The sequence below is a fragment of the Pygocentrus nattereri genome, chromosome 12 (assembly GCF_015220715.1).
Source record: "Pygocentrus nattereri isolate fPygNat1 chromosome 12, fPygNat1.pri, whole genome shotgun sequence".
NCBI classification, from domain to species: domain Eukaryota; kingdom Metazoa; phylum Chordata; class Actinopteri; order Characiformes; family Serrasalmidae; genus Pygocentrus; species Pygocentrus nattereri.
Window position 1 is genome coordinate 16,139,266 of NC_051222.1, and position 22,051 is coordinate 16,161,316.

At 41.2% G+C, this 22,051-nt stretch overlaps 1 protein-coding gene across 1 annotated transcript; it reads left to right on the forward strand.

Moving 5' to 3' along the window:
- Positions 1–5,198: 5,198 nt before the first annotated feature.
- On the forward strand, positions 5,199–21,610 carry grtp1a (growth hormone regulated TBC protein 1a). Its single transcript, XM_017701846.2, has 8 exons — positions 5,199–5,983; positions 10,169–10,320; positions 12,034–12,192; positions 12,990–13,114; positions 13,577–13,673; positions 18,698–18,870; positions 20,025–20,210; positions 20,485–21,610. The coding sequence occupies exons 1-8, from the start codon at positions 5,880–5,882 to the stop codon at positions 20,575–20,577; spliced, it is 1,089 nt and encodes a 362-aa protein (XP_017557335.1). The 5' UTR covers positions 5,199–5,879; the 3' UTR covers positions 20,578–21,610.
- The last annotated feature ends 441 nt before the right edge of the window (positions 21,611–22,051 follow it).

The window sequence follows — 22,051 nt, forward strand, 5'->3', positions numbered from 1 at the left end:
TAACTGCAGCCACACAACACTGCAAAGAGACTCATAAACTGACCTACCACCTCCTTACTTCAATCACAGCAATACAATCTTAACTGGTAACCTTTAGCATGAGAACAACTTATCACAACACAGAAAACTGACTGAAATTCTGAAAATTTTCCCACAAAACAAAACCTCCACAGAATTCTGGGAAGCTCTGTGTTCCCAGTGTTACAATCTTTATATTACTTATTAGTTTAACTTTGTTGTTTATTTGAGTGGAAGTCAGGTCAGTAAACCACTGGTTAACTGAAACTACTGGAATTTATTTCATTTTTTGCCCTATTATGTATCATAAATTGCACAAAACATCTGTAGTGATGGTGTAGCAGCTCTATGGAAAAACACTAGCCTTCTAAATGCTACATAAATCTGTAGTAAATGGCCATGTTTTTTCATACCATACTATCATTGTACAACCCCAATTCCAATGAAGTTGGGACGTTGTGTAAAACATAAATAAAAACAGAATACAATGATTAGCAAATCCTTTTCAACCTATATTCAATTGAATACACTACAAAGACAAGATATTTAATGTTCAAACAGATAAACTTTATTGTTTTTTGCAAATATTCACTCATTTTGAATTTGATGCCTGTAACACGTTCCAAAGAAGTTGGGACAGGGGCAACAAAAGATTGGGAAAGTTGAGGAATGCTCAAAAAACACCTGTTTGGAACATTCCACAGGTGAACAGGTTAATTGGAAACAGGTGAGTGTCGTGATTGGGTATAAAGGGAGCATCCCTGAAAGGCTCAGTCGTTCACAAGCAAGGATGGAGCGAGGTTCACCACTTTGTGAACAACTGCGTGACCAAATAGTCCAACAGTTTAAGAATGTTTCTCAACATGTAATTGCAAGGAATTTAGGGATTTAATCATCTACAGTCCATAATATCATCAAAAGATTCAGAGAATCTGGAGAAATATTTGCAAGTAAGCTGCAAGGCAGGAAACAACATTGAATGCCCGTGACCTTCGATCCCTCAGGCGGCACTGCATTAAAAACCGACATCATTCTGTAATGGATATTACCACATGGGCTCAGGAACACTTCAGAAAACCACTGTCAGTGAACACAGTTCGTCGCTCCATCTACAAGTGCAAGTTAAAACTCTGCCATGCAAAGCGAAAGCCACATATCAACACCACCCAGAAACGCCGCCGGCTTCTCTGGGCCGAGCTCATCTGAGATGGACTGATGCAAAGTGGAAAAGTGTCCTGTGGTCTGACGAGTTCACATTTCAAATTGTTTTTGGAAATCATGGACGTCGCATCCTCCGGGCCAAAGAGGAAAAGGACTGTCCAGATTGTTATCAGTGCAAAGTTTAAAAGCCAGCATCTCTGATGGTATGGGGGTGTGTTAGTGCCCATGGCATGGGTAACTTGCACATCTGTGAAGGCGCCATTAATGCTGAAAGGTACATACAGGTTTTGGAGCAACATCTGCTGCCATCCAAGTAACGTCTTTTTCAGGGACGTCCACTACTGTGGATGTCTTATTGCCACCCTGAGAGAGCAGGCATAGCCATGCACAGGTAGGAATGGCCTCCAGCACAACTTCAGACCGATATCTGAAGTAATAAAAGAAACTACTCGTAAAAACACTTCAGTGAACTACAGTGAATTTTATCACTGTAGTATCTTATATCTCCAAAATAGTAACATTACAGGAAATGGACAAAACTTTCAATGTGAGATAAAGTAAGGTTTTATTCTTTTTATTCTATTCTAGTATTTTTAGACTATTTCTATTTGGTGTAAACTGCAGCTGCTGTTTTCAGTCAAATAATCAATTTAATAATAAATAATTAATTCATTAATTTGCTCTGACTTGCGTACTGTGTAATCAGCTGACAACTCCGAAGTAGGTGCACTTGACTCTAACACACTTTGGCTTTATTCATTTTTTAAGGATTTCAGCAAAATTAACACTTTGTGTACATGCAAACTACACATCTCTGCTGTAAATGAACTGAAAAAATTTACATTTTGTTTCCAGCACCTACCATTTCTGAACACTCCAGAGAAAAAAAATATGCGATCACAAAGTAGAAAAGTAAATAACAGCACAATAAAACTAATACATTTTATTGATACAGTATCTATAGCATGTTTTGGTAAAGCTGAGCATGAAACACTTTTTTAAAAATGGGCTTTTTGGAATTTTTGGGTGTACAGAAACCTTTACTGTTGAAAACACTGTTATAACTAACCCTGCTGTGCGGCCTGGCTACCTCTCTGAGTGATTCACGTGCTTCAAAACTGTTGTATTACAGCCACCGACAACATAACTGAAATAAAACAGGTGTGAATTCTGTGACTTATACACAGAATTCACCAATCAATGATGGCCTATGATGAAAAGTTAGTTTTATGGTATAAAAACAGCCTTTAAGGTGAATCCTGAGAAATATCCATCAGGCCAGCGTGACAATTCACAGATGACTTTGCTATGAGAAAACAAGCAGATGATTAAAAGCACATTCATCTTTAACCTGTTTAACTACATAAAATATCCATGTGACATTTATCCTACCCTCCTCCACACCACCTTCTTCACACTTTCAGTAGAATATACTTGACAACTAAAACTAATGCAGCGATTACTGAGAGTCAGCAATGGGCGGACTGATACTGAAGTATCATTCTTGACTTTACTAGTTGAAAATAATTTTCACGTAAAAATAATGTTACAAACAAAAGCAAACATTAAGAGTTTTTTTTTCGTTTAACACTTATTTTAATCCTTTCATTTAAAATGGTGTAAAAAGTATTTTTCATATGGCTGAAAAGGTTTGCAGCAAATAACAGCGTTGTAATAATAATAATAATCATTCATTAAATAATTATGATAATACAAGTACTACTTGTCCTTTTCCTCTCTCCTCGCCTCTGGCCTGAAAATAGCGAAACGTTGTTGGTGCCCATGTCACCTATTTTGACCTTGTCTACGAATGAGGGACTGAGACAGCTCGGTTACTCTGTCTGCTCTGCTAACATTCAAAGTCCGTTTATGTACCAAACACACTGCTTTCACGCGTTAAAATGACTTTATATCAGAATAAATTTCTGCAAGCTAGCTTAGCTATGCAGCTAAACTGCAGGAGAAATGGCGCCAAACTGGCTTAAAGGTCCGGCAGAGACCAACGGCTGAATAAGTTTACCAGCTAACCTTAGCAGAGGCTATATCAGCTTCACATGTTCCAACAGCACTTTAACGTAACCTACATTGCATAAATCAATTGGTAGGACTCACGGGACACTTATCATTCTTCCATTTAGTCCAGAGAACCTCTCCAGCTAGTTCGGTTCTAGATAGGTTTCCTCTTCTTTGCAGCGAACGTGAATGTAACTGCCGTCGGTTATGAATGGTACGGCCCGCTGTAGGGGTGTCCGCTTCGGTCTGGAGGAACATTTCAGCGTTTAATAGTCACAGCCATATTATTTTGAGTTTAGAAACCTCTTATTCTTGGTAATTCTTGGTATAAATCCTGATTTAGATATAAAGTCCTTATTTTGGGTATAAAGTCCTGATTAGGAAGGACCAGACCCCCCAACCGCCAACGAGAGCTGACTGGCAAGGCAAGTTTGTTTATATAGCACCTTTCGTACACTGCGGTAAATCAAAATGCTTCGCAATGAAAAAACACAAAAATAATTCAAATTCAAATGATAAAGATACAGGAGAATATGCATGTAAGATGTGGTTAAAACAAAATATTTGAAAATGTAGAAATGAAACATTGAAATAAAAATCTAATTAAAAATGTAATCGGGATAATGGAGCGCCGCACCAGGGCAGAGCTAACAGTGGTGGAGAAGGGACGTTTTCAGCCCGGGTTTGAGGCTCTCCTCTCATGCTCTCCGTCAGCTGACTCAACGCTGCTTCTCCATTTTCAGTCTTTACCTTTGGCAGGACTGGCCGACTCGAAGGGGCATTCCAGCCGAAATGAGAACTTTAACCTGTGCGCGGTCAATCTGCCTACGTGCCCACTCAGCCCTACCCGCGACAGCAGTCTCTGGAGTGAGATTTTCTGGTTTAAAGACAGGAAAACCCCCTTAAGCCCCTTCTGATGATGTATTTTGAAAACTACAGGAACTTTTTAAAAGCCACAACTGCTCTGGGCGGATATTTGAGAGATATTATATTTCCCCTCTGCAAACCGGCTAACGCAGAAGACAGCTAGGTGGCTAATGTCACTACTAAAAGCCAAAGACCGCATCCTGGCAATCAGGATTTTTTTCTTTCTTTTTTTCCTTCTTTCTGTCTTTCTTTCTTTCTTGCTGTCTTTTTTTCTTTCTTTCTTTTTTTTTCTGTTGGGGGGGGGGGGGGGGGGGCAACAGAATGTGCTACTACAGAATACTACATAATATAACAATCTAGAAAAATTAAGTTAAAGCAGTTGATAGGTGGTTGCTAAGGTATTGCCACACAATTGCTATTAGGTGGTTGCTGTGGTTTCCCAGATGGTTGCTAGGCAGTTGCTATGGTATCGCAGATGGTTGCTAGGACGTTCCTATGCATGTCAAGTTGCTATGTGCTTGCTATAGTGTCCCAGGTGGTTACTAGTCTTGCTAGGTGGTTGCTGGTGAAATCCTGCATGGTTAATAAGGTGTTACTATCACAGTGTAAAGGACTCTAATGGTTTAACTGTTCCAGAACTGAATTCAGATGCATCTAATATTTTCCTAATGGGATCTAAAGGTGTCCTACATGAAACTAGTGGTCTCTAATGATAAGCCATTAGGTCCATTACATTTGCAGCATTTGGCTGACGCTCTTATTCAGAGCAACTTACAATTTGATCATTTTACACAGGCAGGCCAAGGTGGTGTTAGGAGTCTTGCCCAAGGACTCTTATTGGTATAGTGTAGGGTGCTTGAACCCCAGTCTACAGTGTAGAGGTGTTACCCGCTACACTACACCAACCACCCTGAAAGCAAACTCATCAGGTTTTAATCTTGATCTTATCCAGCAGGGAGAATGTGGCAGTGCTGTTCCTCCACAGAGCCACAGGGTCTGTGAGGGTCTGACGGATATAATCTTATCCTTATATCCTTTCACATTTGACAAACACACCGCTGAACTCCTTATAACAGCACTGACACCCATGTAGTGGAGGAGCCGCTGAGTGGGGGCGCTGTGTGGCCGTGAGGGCCGCGGGGGGCGTGTCTAAGCTTTGATTGACGTCTGTCCTTGAGCTCCCGAGAGAAATTAACCGAGCGTGTGTGTTGCTGTGGAAAGAGTGGAAACGGCGGAGAGGAGCGCGGCAGATGTGAGAGGGGAAACCGGTCCTGCTGGACGCGGTCTTCAGGGAGAAGTTAGGCGCTTCGAGGTGTGTAGAGGAGGAGACCCGACAGGAGTGAACGCACCTCCTCCGGCGGGCGAAGTGTTCTAGCTAACCCGGCGGTGTGAGCAGCGCACAGACCGATGTAGGAAAGCTGGCTAAAGTTACCCCGCGGGCATAAACGCGCACACACGGCTTCCTGACATATTCCGAGCAGCTCGTGTTCAGCCTGTCCGCCGCGAGGTGTGTGTTCGGCGGCGAATTCACACTTCAGTGAAGTCCGCCTGTTTTCTAACAGCGCTGGAGCTCCGTTCACCTCTCTCTGTGGATTTCTGTCTGTCTGTCTGTCTGCCTGCCTGCCTGCCTGTCTGTCTGTCTGTCTCACTTCATGGCTCTGAACGCGGACGGATTACTGCAGATCGGCTCCTCCAGCGACAGCTTAACCCCACACACTGATGGACTCTAGAGCTGACAGTGAGTGAGTGAGTGAGTGAGTGAGGGGTGAGTATGAAGTGTGGAGAGTGTGTGAGGACCTGAGCCTAAACTTGACCTCACCATGGACCAGAGGAAGAAGAGGAAGGAGGAGAACGGGACAGGCTCACCAGCACAGCCACAGCTCCGCATCAACATGCCGAGCACAGCAAAGGAAAGAGTTCCCAGGTACTGTAGGAAAACTGCCATTTCCATTATTATTGCAATTTAAATACGCCACTGTTGTGGGTGTAGTAGGATATAGATAGATGTACTTTATTGTGTGCGCAACAGCAGTGTAAAAAACACGAGTGATAGAAGTCCTGCGAGGTCCTGCTGAATAGTGTCCAGCTACAGCTCTACTACAAAACACCCACCACTGAAGGTGTCGAATCATACACCAATAAGACTAACCAAAACAGTCGTACGCCACTAAAACCAGCTACTACAGTCGTACGCCACTAAAACCAGCTGCTACAGTCATACGCCACTAAAACCAGCTGCTACAGTCGTACGCCACTAAAACCAGCTGCTACAGTCATGCGCCACTCAAACCAGCTACTACAGTCGTACGCCACTAAAACCAGCTGCTACAGTCGTACGCCACTAAAACCAGCTGCTACAGTCGTACGCCACTCAAACCAGCTGCTACAGTCGTACGCCACTAAAACCAGCTGCTACAGTCATACGCCACTAAAACCAGCTGCTACAGTCATGCGCCACTCAAACCAGCTACTACAGTCGTACGCCACTCAAACCAGCTGCTACAGTCGTACGCCACTCAAACCAGCTGCTACAGTCGTACGCCACACAAACCAGCTGCTACAGTCGTACGCCACTCAAACCAGCTACTACAAACAACACTAAAACCAGCTACTACAGTCATACAACATTAAGACCAGCTACTACAGCTATACACCATTAAAACTAACCACTGCAATCATGCAACATTAAAGCAACATTTATACTACAATCGTACACAGTTAAAACAATCCACTACAGTTGTACATGGTTAAAACTAACCACTACAGTCCTACACCACAAGAATTAACCACTACAGTCGAACATCACTAAAACTAACCAATATAGTCGTACACTGCTAAAACTACCACTACAGTCATACACCAGTAAAACTAACCACTACAATTGTACACCACTGGTCACACACAGCTAAAACTAACCCCAACATTGATGCACCATTAAAGCAACCACGACAGTTGTACACCTTTAAAACTAACCCCTACACTCATGCACCATTAAAGCAGCCACTACAGTCATACACCATTTTGTCACAGTACACTTTTCTGAGCATATCAAACATATTTGCAGTACTTTTATGATGTATTCACAGGCCAATTGCTGGTAGAACTAAAAAAGCACATAATTCGTCTTGTTTTATTAGTTTTGTGCAGCATAGAGTGTGGGATCTTGACTAAAAGGTGTTAATGTGGCACTACCTCATTAAAATGAAATATTATGATACATATCTAGTAAAATGTTTTATTGTCATTAATTTTGCTGTATTGACCTCACCCTCTCTCAGCAACTGTGCACTGAAATAATCAAAAATAAAGCTCAGACCTGTAACTCTTACACCACTAAAACTCACAACTGAGTTAGACTGACACAGTCTTTCACAAAACATATATAAAACCAGCAACTACAAACCCAACACCACTAAAACTCGCAGCTACAACCGAAACCACAAAAACATCAAAATGACTTGCTGCCTTACACCTATACATTACCACACAAGCTAACTTCTGTCCCTAACCCACTAAATCTTCAGCCCTTTTGCACACTTATACTGATGTGTGTCTCTTTTTCCTGGATTGCCCAAGGCAGCCCTGTGTCACGGGGTCTTCATTATTAAACACAGGCCCTTTTTGGTCCCAGCACAGTCACCAGCTCGTGTGTTTTCTCAGTGCCCTTAAGCCACTTTATCTTGTTACTTGTGTTGAATGGAATGCTTTTAACTCTTTAACTCGGCACTCAGTCTTTTTCCATTCGATCTCTTAGAAGGCTCAGGCTGGCTACTGATCCTGTTACGTAACAACCATTTACAGTAGGCCACCTGTAACTGTGCACGAAGCAGGTGTGTTAGACAAAAAAGCCAAAGACTGTGTGTTTATTATTGAAGTAATATAAGAATTCTGCCTGCTTCCCTCTGTTGCTTGTCATAAAAAACAAAACATTATATAAGATTTGGTAGTAAATTTTAGGGCCAACCTAAAATGCAGTTTGAGCTGAAATGGCGCATGTGGGACAGATTTCTTAAGAGATGAAGTTGCACCACTTTGAAGGTCGAACACATGAAAAACAAACCCAGACTAACCACTTCTGTTTTAGTCTTGACACTTTTGAAAGATCTTAAATTAATCTTAAACAGTCAGACACTGACATTTCAAAATATAAGCCTGAGCAATTAGGATATAAAAATATGAGTTCTATTTCAAATGGAACTACTCAGGATACTTTTTGTGCTAACAGGACTGCACAAAAACATATATTGAGAGAGTTTCTTAACAACACAATTTTCTAAAATAATATATATATTATTTTAGACACACACACACACACACACACACACACACACTCACCAGCCACTTTATTAGGTAATGTTCAATTGCTTGTTAACACAATTAGCTAATCAGCCAATCACATGGCTGCAACTCACTGCATTTAGGCATGTAGAGGTGGTCAAGACAACTTGCTGAGGTGCAGAACGAGCATCAGAATGGGGGAAGAAAGGGGATTTAAGTGATTTGAACGTGGCGTGGTTGATGGTGCCAGATGGGCTGGTCTAATTATTTCAGAAACTGCTGATCTACTGGGATTTTCACACACGACCATCTCTAGGGTTTACAGAGAATGATCTGAAAAAGAGAAAATATCCAGTGAGCGGCAGTTGTGTGGACGAAAATGCCTTGTTGATGTGAGAGGTCAGAGGAGAATGGGCAGACTGGTTCGAGATGATAGAAAGGCAACAGGAACTCAAATAACCAACCAAAATCTCTGAGGAACGTTTCCAACACCTTGTTGAAAGTATGCCACGAAGGATTAAGGCAGTTCTGAAGGCAAAAAGGGGGTCCAACCTTTTACTAGCAACATGTACCTAATAAAGTGCCTGGTGTGTGTGTGTGTGTGTGTGTGTGTGTGTGTGTGTGTGTGCGTCCGTACCCAAGGGTGAAGTAAGAAACGGACACTGCTTCTTACAACCAGCCAGCCATTTTCTTCCATTTATGTTCATTATTTTGTCTGTTTTTCTTTAGTTGGTTTCTCCGTGTTCCCAAGTGTCCTTGAAGCAGCTTTTCCCGCCAATCTACCTGATTCATTACAGGCCCCATATCGGTGTTCATTCTTTAGCACTAATGGAGGTGGATTAGTTTACACAGAGAGCCACTTTAAATGATTACTGACAGGGTCCATGATCTGCAACGTCTGTCATTTTACAAGTAATAATTCTGGAGTGAATTACATTTAAATTGACCATGCAAAAATGTAAAAAATTGCAGAATATACTATTAGTATTAATCACCATTAGCCTTAGCGGTGTTGTTATTGAGGGTGGCACCTGTTGCACAAAGGCTTATTTCTACTCCTGCAAAAATGCATGTAAATGTGATTTTGATATAAAGGGATTATTCTTTCAGCCCTGTGACTATGTAATTTCCTCAAATGATCACGCTCCAGACTGAATTATTGCTGCTGACGTCAATATTAAGGCTGAATTTAATTTATACAAACATATAACACAGGTATCCACCAGCACACCAAGTGTAAGTGTGCACGAGAGGTCAGTGTCCAAGCTAGAACGTGCAGAAAATAAAGAGGAACGTCTTAACATTTGTCGTATTTCTCACCAATATTTAACTCTCTTCACTGTTTTTGTAATAATTTGTTGTATAATTCCTGGTACTTCTTAGTCTGTCTTAGAGCTGCCCCACTTTGATTTTAGCTCTGGTCATTTATAGCCTGGGTTTTGTCTCACCCCTAATGCTACAGGATAGCCAGTCAATGTTTGTTTTACTCACAGTTTTGCAGATTCACACATACTTGAGATTTTGGAGGAGTATATGTCACAGCATCTGCAAATCACACTTCCCTATGAACACGTTCTGTGCGCTTCAGTCCGATGTATCGGATGAACAGTAATTGTGCATTAAATGTTTAGAGGTGTGATCTCTGTAGAGGAGGTGTAGTAATTTATAATGAACAAAGGTAATTTGACCAGGGGTACCAAGACTTTTGCATATGACTGGAGATGCTTTTGTTTTTTTGACCAGTTACATCCCTTACACACTAGTGACAATAACCCTCCAAATGTGCTCCATTCTTCTATACATTCTCTTACTGGCGTCCTTGTCTCCGTAGTGTGGACCCATATGGATTTGAGAGATCTGCTGACTTTGACTACAATACCTATGAGGAGCTCATGTCGGAGTACTTGGCCATACTCACTAGAAGGTCCATCAAATGGTCAAAAATGCTGCAGGGGAGGAGCCGAGTCGAAAGGAATCTAAAGGGTGAGCGTGAGCTACACCCACTAACACGTGCGCAAACATACTCATGCGTTCTGCTGTACGCAGATTACACACACACGTCAGGTCACACGGAGCCGTGTGTAATCTCAAATGCACCACTTCATTAAAAACACCTGCTTGTATCTACACTCGTTCATTTTATCAGTGCCGTTTACCATACAGGTGCACTTTGTAATACAATTACAAACAAGTGTCCATCTGTTTCTCTGCATAATTTGTGAGCTCCCTTTCACTCAGATTTAATAAAGAGGAGAGACTAACAACAGTGGGTGAGAAAAGAGAATAGCAAGCATGTATTATTGCAATGAAATGGAGAAAAAGACAAAATATACAAATTGCACCTTTTGTCCTTTAACTGTGTGCAGTGTGAGACGCTGTCCTCCAGATTTGATGTGGTCAATTAACCCCTTGTAAAATTGTCTTGGAATTGTTGTTCTCAGTTCCAGTCTAATACATTTGCTTTGATTGCTTGCATACCTAACACAGCTTACAAAAACGTTCGTAATGAGTTCATGAGTCAGACGTGAAAGAATTAAACAAGACGCTGCCTGTGTGCAGAAACCTGTGTGTGGAAGTTGAACGTCTGTTCAGCTGTCTAATCATGCAAGGGATCATGTGTTATTTGGACCAGTAACAGACAGAAGTCTAAGAACCATACATGTGGTGTTGGGGAGCCTCTGCACACATCCACGTCATACTTCACTAACTACTTCAGCTTTCTGACTCAGAAGACATCTTTTGTAATCCAGTTTGAAACACCTCCGTCCTGTACGTTTCAACTCAGGAAGGGCTTGTTAGCTGATTAGTTGGTCAGCAGGGAGATGTTGGTTCATGCAGCATGAATTTCTTAAGACCAAAGTTGAGAACTACTCTCTAATGGTGTTTTTCAGCTGAGCAGTGCAAATCCATGCAGTATATAATCACTATGTAATGCTGGCACAGTACAAATCCATGCAATATATAATCACACTTTTTGTCATACTTTTTCTACTGCCAAGTGAACCATAATCACACCACAATGGTTGTCATTTTCTTTGCTAGTGCAAATCATTCAATGGTCAAACACAGTCGTCACAGACTCCACAGATGACCGCTATATTAAAAAAAAAAACCAACAAAAAGTCTGACTTTTTATATAAAATCTATTGCAGTGTAAAAAGTAAATCAGAGTTTGAAGCTCCTCTGTTGTTGCTAGTGGTGTTTGTGTTTACTGTTAACGCTGGCTTCACATTAGAAATCATGTAACCACACAAACTAAAGAGAGGCTCCGTTATATGATGGGAAACGGACACTGGAGCTTGGCCAGGGTACTGACGGTTCTGGGTTTGGGTTTGAACTGTACTGGCTGAGAAAGAGCCATTAGAGGAGTCAGTTATGACCCTTTGGTCTATCATGATCATAAAACTTTAGCTGATGATTAATTGCCGTAAGAATAGTTGTGATTAACTGCTAAATATGCATTACTTTGTTCATCATATGCATTTATTAAAGTTCAAGCCTGACTTCACTCAAAGGATAAAAAAAGCACACAATTCACGTTCTGTGGGAAGTGATGTAAACATGATTGCAAAGACTAACAGCTGTGGCAAATAATTATAGTCAGCTTAATTAATTGTAGCCAGCTCAAACACAGTAATCAAGCAATAAATATTAACTGTGGCAGTTCAAATGACCCTGTTTGTTTCTGTCTTACAGTAAAACGTTATGTACGGAAGGGAGTCCCGAATGAGCACCGGGCTTTGATCTGGTTGGCAGCGAGTGGCTCTCAGGAGCAGATGGAGAAGAACGCAGGCTACTACCAGTCACTGCTTCAAGCCCAACATGACCCTAAACTGGTGGAAGCCATTCGCACAGGTTAGCGTGGTGCACACCTTGCTATGAAACTTGGACCTTCACGGTTACATGATTAAGCCTAAGCACATCATCATTAATAACATTCACAATTAATCAAGAATGATTCCTCGAAAGATTGCATGATATTAATGTAATTTCACAGTAAAGAAAACCAATTTTACTTTGGTTTTACTTTGGCCTGCTAACATTACAGCTCCAAACACAACAAAACAGGATGTCAGCATTCTGTGACTCCCAACACCAGTCATTCGGCTTTGCTGTGATCGGTTTGAGACATTAGCATCTAAACTTGTCAGTGTAGCTTGAGTTAGCCAGAATCAAACCTGTCCTGTGGCGAGCAGAGCTGTTATAATGTTAGCTAAGTTAAAGCTAACCAGCATCTCTCTGCTAATTAATGTTAACCACTTGTAATAAAATTTGGGTTCTCAAACTTCTCAACACAAAATGGTTTGCCAGCACTGGCAGCAACCACTGTTTTCTTCCTTCGACTTCCGCCAAATTCAGTGGAAGCTGCTACTTCATTGTAAAAACGCAAAAGGCACTCTATAGAGCCAGTGTTTGGTTTGTCCATTCTGGGCTACTTCATAAGTATGGTGGCACAACTTAGCGGCCACTGTTGGAAGAGGACCTGCTCCTAAGCTAACAAAAACATGATTTGTAGTTACAGGTGATTATAGACTAATAAAAACATGCTTTTCTACACCATATTCCATTTCTGCTAATAGATCCCTCTACATAGATCACACACTGAACATTTGCATAGCATGTATCCCAACTCAGAGCTCATTTGTCTACAGATTTGCACAGGACCTTTCCAGACAATGTACAGTTCCAGAAGACAGCCAACCCGTGCCTGCAGAAGACCTTGTATAACGTACTGGTAGCTTATGGACACCACAACAAGGCAGTGGGGTACTGTCAGGTAGACTTTCCTCTCTAAACTTTGATCTGGATACTTCTGTATTGCTGACTTAGAGGAAAAACGGCTGACTGCAGGGTGGCCTGCTCTTAAGAGTGGTAATGAAGGGCTGAATGCAAGTTAATGTTTTGAAGCTCTAGAATTGGTAATACAGAGATCAAAGTCTACCACACCTGGCTTTCTGGCTTCCTTTTAGTCATAATACGGTGTTTACAGTGGCCCTGGTGTGGTTTCAGGGTGTGCCGGCATCCTCCTGTGCAAGGTGAAACAATATTTTCCATTCTGACAATGTAAACCTTTCAGGAGCTCCTAACAACTGATTTCAAATGCAAATATTTCCGCAAATTTATTGCGCCACCTGGTCTGTTTCTGTTTGCTGTGGTAACCACCAGTTTTACCTACATTTTTGCATTTAACTTTTATCTGATGCACTCTGGTGGTAGTTAACAGGTGATACTTTTGCAGGGGATGAACTTCATCGCTGGGTACCTCATCATCATCACCAAAGATGAAGAGAAGTCCTTCTGGTTGATGGAGGCCCTTATAGGCAGGATACTTCCAGGTTTGTGTAGCTTATGTGATTTCTCTCCTTGTGTGGTTAATTTATTGTTGTTAATGGCAGTAATACAGGATATGAGGTGTATGGATACTCAGTGGCCGAAACTGCTTTATAGCAGTAATAAATAGGTTAGCATACCTTTTAAATTCAACTGTATATTGCTATCCATGCCTTTTTAGCAGCACTGCTGTGTTTGTCATTTGACTATCTAAAACAACATTTTGTATACTGTATAAAGTCCTAATTGGCCTTATTCATGAATAAGCTATTGTATGGTTGTCTTTAGATTAGATAGATTAGATGAAGAGACCCTTATTAGTACCACAACAGGGAAATTTCACCTCCGCATTTAACCCGTCCGTGCAGTGAAGCACCACATACACACAGTGAGCACACATAATTCTGTACAGCTGTAAGTAAAATATGTTTCATAGTTTTGATCCTCATCTGTCTCTTTCAACAACAGTCACTGCAGCACAGTCAGAGCAGGAATCAAATCCAAGGCTAACGCATCCGAGGAGCTCAAATGTGGAGTTTTGCATCTTGTTTTAGTGTTTTGTTTTGCTGGTTGAGCTATAGTTGAATGTCATCTAAAGCCAGGCATACACATGCAATTTTAGGAATCTTGTTCTACGGTGAATCACACTGTATGTTTAAATAGACCATTGTGACAGACAAAATGTACAATTTATATACTGACACTGTACACCTGATCCAATTGTCATGCTACATTTGATTGACACCAGTTCTCCTCCTGTAGAGTTTAGTTCTAACCTGCATGTAACATGCCTCCCTGCCATTGCTTAACACTAATGCATCTGATCCAGCAATTCAAGGACTTCTAAAGAAGCTGATGGAACCAGAGCAGGTGTGGCAGATTGTGGTGGGAACTAGACTTCGCAGCTAATTTGTAGCTATTAGATAACTTTTGCCTTAATAGTAATAAATGTGGAGGAACTCGGATTGAGAACTGAGAAAACCTTATGAGCAAATTGAAAAAGAAGGGAGTAAACATATGTACCTAAACCTGTTGAACTGAGCCAGACCCTGTATGCAGCTTTTCTCTGGGCAGTCTGACATCCATGCTTGTAGATCAGCTAGGGTTACAAAAGGTTGGTAGCCCCTGATCTAGATCAGATATTACTAATTAACCCCCCCTATGTATCTAATTAATTCCCACTCTGTTCTAAAGTAGGTGTACCCAATAAAACTGTGTCAAAATTGAGTTGCATCTTGCAACACGATATTTCCAAAAGTACTCACCCATCCAAATATCTGAATTCAGGTATTCCAAACACTTCCATGGCCACAGGTGTATAAAACCAAGCCCCTAGGCCTCCAGACAGCTTCTACAAACATTTGTGAAAGAATGGGTCACTCTCAGGAACTCAGTGAATTTCACGTGGTGCCATGATAGGACGCCACCAGTGCAAGAAGTCCAGTTGTGATATTTCCTCGCTACTAAATATTCCACAGTCAACCGTCAGTGGTATTATAACAAAGTGGAAGCGATTGGGAACGACAGCAACTCAGTCACGAAGTGATGGGCCATGTAAAATGACAGCGCGGGGTCAGCGGATACTGAGGAGCATAGTGCATAGGTTGCCAGCTTTCTGCAGAGTCAATCACTACAAACCTCCAAACTTCATGTGGCCTTCAGATTAGCTCAAGAACAGCGTAGAGAGCTTCATGGAGTGAGTTTCCAAGGCCAAGCAGCTACATCCAAGCCTTAGATCACCAAGCGCAATGCAAAGCATCAATTGCAGTGGTGTAAAGCGCCGCCACTGGACTCTAGAACAGTAGAGATGTGTTCTCTGGAGTGATGAATCATGCTTCTCCGTCTAGCAATCTGATAGATAAGTCGGTTTGGCGCTTGTCAGGAGAACAGTACTTGTCTGACTGCATTGTGCCAAGTGTAAAGTTTGGCGGAGGGGGGATTATGGTGTGGTGTTGTTTTTCAGGAGTTGGGCTCAGCCCCTTAGTTTCAGTGAAAGGAACTCTTAATGCTTCAGCAGACCAAGAGATTTCAGAAAATTTCATGCTCCCAACTTTGTGGGAACAGTTTAGGGATGGCCCCTTCTTGTTCCAGCATGACCGCATGTGATGGTGCAGTGTATGCCCATCACTGAAATTAATAGGAATATTGTATGTACCTACCTTGATGTCCTGTGTAGAAGGGGATGAGGGCAAATGGGAGGTAAAGTGGACCGAGGCTTCTTGTCCCTGTTGGGCGGATCCACCTTCAGGGAAGGAAAGGGGCCTCAGTGTCCTAAAGTGAAAAACCTGCAAAGGAATGAATTAGTTAACTAAGGAATACTTACCGGTAATATGTATATATTAGTCACGACTAGTCAGTAGATGTGTATATATGGGTGTGTATATATGTTTGTGTGTGAATGTAGATTAGAGCCCTGGGACATCGTCCCTTAAAGCAAATTATTAGTTTAGTCGGGGCGGGGCTTCGACAATAAGAACGCTCGATGTTCTTTCAACAGGGGTTTTTTTCAGCTACCTGTGGGAGGAGAGGTTTAATCCCGGTACGAGGCTGTTAGCTGCTTGTAACAGTTTGGGAATAACCTGTGGAGGATTAGCCTTGCGGCGAAATCTCAAGTTTATCTTTTGTTTTATTTCTGTTTAATTCAGTTTTTCTTTTGTTTTGAGTCTAATAAAATAAGTACGAGTGCACTTGGACTTGGAGTCTCGCCTCCTCGTATCCACACCCACGCCCATAGCGCCAATTTGGCCGTGCGTAAATCCCGGTGCCTCTTCTTTTGGAGGTTGCACCGTTACACCGCACCATTGCACAAAGCAAGGTCAGCATAAAGTCCTGACCTCAACCTGATCGAACACTTTTGGGATGAATTAGAGCAGAGACTGCGAGCCAGGCCTTCTCGTCCAACATCAGTGTCTGACCTCACAAATGTGCTTCTGGAAGAATGGTCAGAAATTCCCATAAACACACTCCTGACCCCTGTGGAAAGCCTTCCCAGAAGAGCTGAAGCTGTTATAGCTGCAAAGGGTGGGCCGACATCATATTAAACCATATGGATTAAGAATGGGATGTCACTCAATTTCATATGTGTGTGAAGGCAGACGAGCTAATATTTGTATACACAAATAGTCCCACAGCGGGGAAATTCGCAGTATTACAGCAGCAGCAGAGTAACAGGAGTAAGGCACTCATTAATAGAAATGGGAAACAGTATAAACCTTATCAACAATATAGTGTATAAATAGGAAAATATGCCAATCACAGTGAACACAACAAATGCACAATTGAAATGAACTCTGCTGTTGAAAGCCTATCAGGCTTTCAGTGTGTGTTACACCACTCTCCCAGATAAAGGTTGAGCTAACCGGTATTAAGACATTTACATTGGTTGCCTGTACTCAATCAGTCAGGGTCTCAACTTACTGTACATTCATGGTATTTTTGACGAGTTGCAGCTATAAATATAAATGAGAGTCGACTGGCTTGTGTTTAGGTGACTTGTCCAGAGCTATTCTGAGAATCTTGCTGCTCCTCCTGAGCTATGAATAAGCTGCTCTCAGGTCACATGATTCTGATCTGCTGCAAGTCTGTTAAACTCCGGTCACACCCAGGAGAGGGAGACACACTGCTCGCACAGGATATTAGCCTCACAACCACACTGACTTCCGGTCCTGTGTTACCTGCTTTCTGGGCTTGTGGCACTGCAGTGTTGTTGAGGGCCTTAGAGAATCATGGCTGCGTCGATTGGTGATTTTTTTTTTTTTTTTTTTTTTTAATTTATTTTATTTTTTATCCTAACCTTTCGTTTTATTATGATACTATTATTTTTTTTAAATAACGCTATATCTAATGTGACTTCTGTTTAGTTACTCATAATTTCTTCATATATTATAGTTTAGCATAAATCTAACATCTTGTTAGATTTGAACCTTCCTAGACTTTTGTTTTGCCGTTAATAACAGGACTATGGTTAAATTAACGAGAGATCTAGAAGCTAAAAGAAAATGTTTGGCCAAAAACCCAATGTGTGTAATTGTCCACTTAAACCAAGCATCATTGATCAACCCAGATGTTGTTTCTTTAGTTTTGTCCTGGGGATGTCAGGCTGATGGAAGCTTAGCCACCAGATTCATAAAACCACTTTGCTAAGTCATCTCAAAAAGCTTTTTGTGGTTTCTGACATGGTGTGACACACAGTTATCTATAAAAACTTACTAAAATACATAACAGTAGTAGCAGCCACTGTGAAGCTTGAAATTTGTCTGTCCTTCTGTCCATTTATACACAGTGGGGTCCAAAAGTCTGAAACCGCTGGTCAAAATTCTTCTATTTTGCAAATTATACATTATAAATTAGATTGTTGGCATAACAGTTTATGTGAAAAGTAGAGTCTATGAAATTTTTAATTTGAATTTTAGATTTTTTTTTTCATAGTGTTTGGTATTTGGTCACCCTTTTCTTTTTTGGGGTAAGACAAAAAATTTCTAAGAATTCTGACCTTTTTGTACAAAGGCTTTAACATGGTCAGTGTCACAAATTTGCTTAAATTTGAATAGAGACCTAAAATAGTGCTGAATACTGAATGTTTCTTCATTTAACTTGTCATAATATTTATTTTATTCTATTTTTTCTTTTTCAAAATTCTAAATTGTTCTGTTTATTGTTAAGTTTAAATATGATTCCTGACTTTTGGACCCCACTGCAGACAACAATATCTCATACGGTATTAGAAACCATAAAAGCAAGTCTATTGAGAATACTGCTAAACTTTGTTATACACTACAATGAAAATGATGTATAAGCAAATAATTTTACAAGCTATTTTTGTTACTGGTAATTTTGCTGATTACTTTTAATAAGTTAAAGGTGTATAGAAAAGTTATTATGTATAATATATAATATTATGATCCGTAATATTCTGATTACAGTTTCATAATGAGTAATATTAGATGTGAGATGTTTTCACTTGCTTAGATGAAATTGTTTAAACCTGATCACTTGAATGCAGTGCCCATAAACTCTCTCCATCTTCTAGATTACTACACACCAGCCATGTTGGGCCTGAAGACAGACCAGGAGGTGCTGGGCGAGCTGGTGAAGGTTAAAGTGCCGGCTGTGTGGCAGGCCATGACACAGCACAATGTCATGTGGACGCTGGTGGTGTCGCGCTGGTTCATCTGCCTCTTCATTGACATCCTGCCTGTAGAGGTAAGAACATGCACACAAGCCCTGGGTGAGAACTGAACATGATGTGGAAACAGAATTGTGACTAAAGGTAAAGCTTGGCTTTCTTTAGGGAAGATGCCATGGAAGAGCTAGGAAGAGCTCACACAGAGTCACCAACAAGGCAGGATTGCTGATTGTCATGTACACAGTCAAATAAATGATGACTTTATGCTGGACATTTAACTCACCCACTTTTTTCACTCACGAGGGCTTAAATGTCTCATGAGTTCATCAGTGCTAGAGCTAATAATTAGATGAGTCGCCTTCTATGTGTAATGTTTTCTGATCAGTGAATAGTGTTGTGGAAATGTTTCGGTTTGTCCAGGTAACATTAGAGAAATCTCTGCATATCTTAGATGGTTAGTCTAGCTGCACTTCAGTTACTTCAGACCTCTGAGTCATGTCTGTAGCGCGTAAAAGCACCCATCATTTGTAGTTATTGTTCTTCACTGAGTAAGAAGGATGAGCTTCCAGTTTAAGTACACCGCTCATAAACACAGACGTAACTATAAGGCATTAACTTTTTTCCACCATCAGGTTTTAACGTTTACAATTCTACATGAGAGAAGTTGACACTGAGAGTTTTGCATCAACTTTTTACAGTGTCGAACATTTTGTTAGAGGGAAGTAAATGAGATTTGGCAGCTTTGTTGATGAAAAGATGAGCTATTGGATTTACGTTCAAGCTAAACGATTGTTCTCCGGACGCCAAGGAATGTGTGGGTTTAGAGGCAGGTTTCAGAGGCAGGTTTACCCTTGTTAGCAGTGGATTTAGCTGCAGTCCAGCATCAAACATTTAAAAGGTTAACTGATTATGAGATCACGTCTGGCCCCACAAGACTAGCAGTGAATTTCCAAAGATATTTCACTTCGCTAATGGGATTGTGCTTGTTGGATTACTTCCATAATATATCTGACTTTGAGCACCTCATGACACTTTGTGAGTGCCAAATTACTTTGCAGATTAGCAGAAACTAGAAAAGGTGGGAGTTGGTGCTGGATTTAAGCTGATTTAAGCTTCAGTGAGCCCCAAAGAACTTCTGTATGTTTAAGACTTTTGTCAAATTTAGCCCTCCCCCAAAAGTTAAGCTGAACGTTCTAGCATAGGACTTGTTGTTTCTCTGCGTTTATTTAAGACCGTTCTGCGGATCTGGGACTGCTTGTTCTACGAGGGATCTAAGATTCTGTTCCGTGTGGCGTTGACTCTGATCCACCACAACCAGGACCTCATCCTGCAGGCGCGGAACCTTCCAGACATCTGCGACCGCTTCAAACAGATCACCAAGGGCGCCTTTGTGGAGGACTGCCACACTTTTATGCAGGTAGGTTTTGCTTATATGCACATACAGAGCTGATTCAGATGCAGGGTAATGCCAGCCTTTCAGTGGTCGCCCAGTATTATGCATTATTAATATTCCAAGCAATAACATTTGGTCATGTGTGTTTCTTTTCTCAAGGCCAAGAAAAGAAACTACGTAATTTGTATGTGCTCTCAAATCCATTAGATGGTCTTATCTTTCAGAATATGCAAATTCTGACATCCGTATTCTCTGGACCTCTTGATTTCCTAATCCTATTCTGAATTTTTTTCTTCAGAAAATTTTCAAAGAACCTGGCAGCCTCTCCAAGGCAACCATCACCAAGCTGCGGGAGGCCTGTCGAGCGAAGATTATGGCTGAAGAATCCTGACCCTGTCCCAAACCCCCCACCCCTCCTCCCCAACGCACCAAGCATTCCAGACTCATTTGCACTGTCCTACTAAACTGAGACTGTTTAGAGCCTGTTAGAGTTCCTGCATGGCGTAATGAAGATACAGGGGGCTGTTTTTCTTACATTGTTAGATGTAGCCTGTACCGTAACTCTACAATGAGCAGCTAGGGCCACATTGACTAGGACTGTATGTTGTTCAGATTGTACAGAGCAAACTTGCTCATTTATTATTGAACCACTGTAATGAATTGTATCTCTGCGCAATATTCAGCTTTTAAACATGCTATAGATTTGCTTAAACTGACTTGCTGTCAGTTCTGTGAGTCTTATCGCAGAGACCTGCTCTAATATAGTATATCGCTGTTGTTGGAAGAATACCTTGTAGCTCCAAAACAAGAACTTTACAGGAAATGGGGAAAAAAAACCTTCTTTACTTTTAGTTCAAGTCAATAGAAACAGACTCCAAGTCCATTTGGGTCATTTCTTTTAGTCCATTCATCATGAAATGTACATACACTGTATGGGGGTACAGGCATTTTCAATTTATATCAAAAACATTCAAAAATGGAGGTTTTCTTCTAACAGCAACGATGTGGTGGTGGTGGTGGCACAAGTCTTAAAGGTTTCAGCCTGATGTAGATTTTTTCCCTCAAAGGCTTATAAACTTGTCATATAAACTTTGCACATTTCTCCAGATAGACTCCAAAAAGTGTCTATGTGGGTTTGTTGACTGTTAGTTAAACTACTGTGAAATGGAGAGTCCGGTACTACTGTGTATGAAACACGACATGGGATGTTTTTTCCCCCAAGGGCTTCCGTCAGAGACTTTTCTCCATGTTCGAGTCTTGATACTTTGAAATTGTTCAGCATTTGACATGACACATGTGGCGTGTGACAAGATCATGTAAAATGTGTGTGATGTCGGGAATTCTCACCTGTGGAATGTGTAAAATCTTTTTTCTGACCCCTGTAATGTCAGTCTTTTATAGAATTAAAAGCTCTGATTCTGATACTTCAGGGTCATTCTTGTAGTTTTTAATGCCTGCAAAATGTTGTTTTTTATCCTCCAAGCATTTCTAAGATCATCCCTGTAGGCCTTCAAATTCCTGAAAACACGCAGATGGCACCAATTTAGGTTCTGGGTTTGATTGTGTGGAGTTTGCATGTTCTCCCCGTGTCTGCGTGGGTTTCCTCCGGGTTCTCCGGTTTCCTCCCACAGTCCAAAGACATGCAGTCAGGCCAATTGGACATGCTAAATTACCCCTAGGTGTGAGTGTGTGAGTGACTGCCTGTGTCTGTCTGTCTGCCCTGCGATGGACTGGCGACCTGTCCAGGGTGTATCCTGCCTTCAGCCCAAAGACTGCTGGGATAGGCAAACAGATCTTACGTTAACATGCTTATTCTGTGCTTAATGTGTATTTCTAGGATGAATCTAGGTTAAACAGATGTAGTT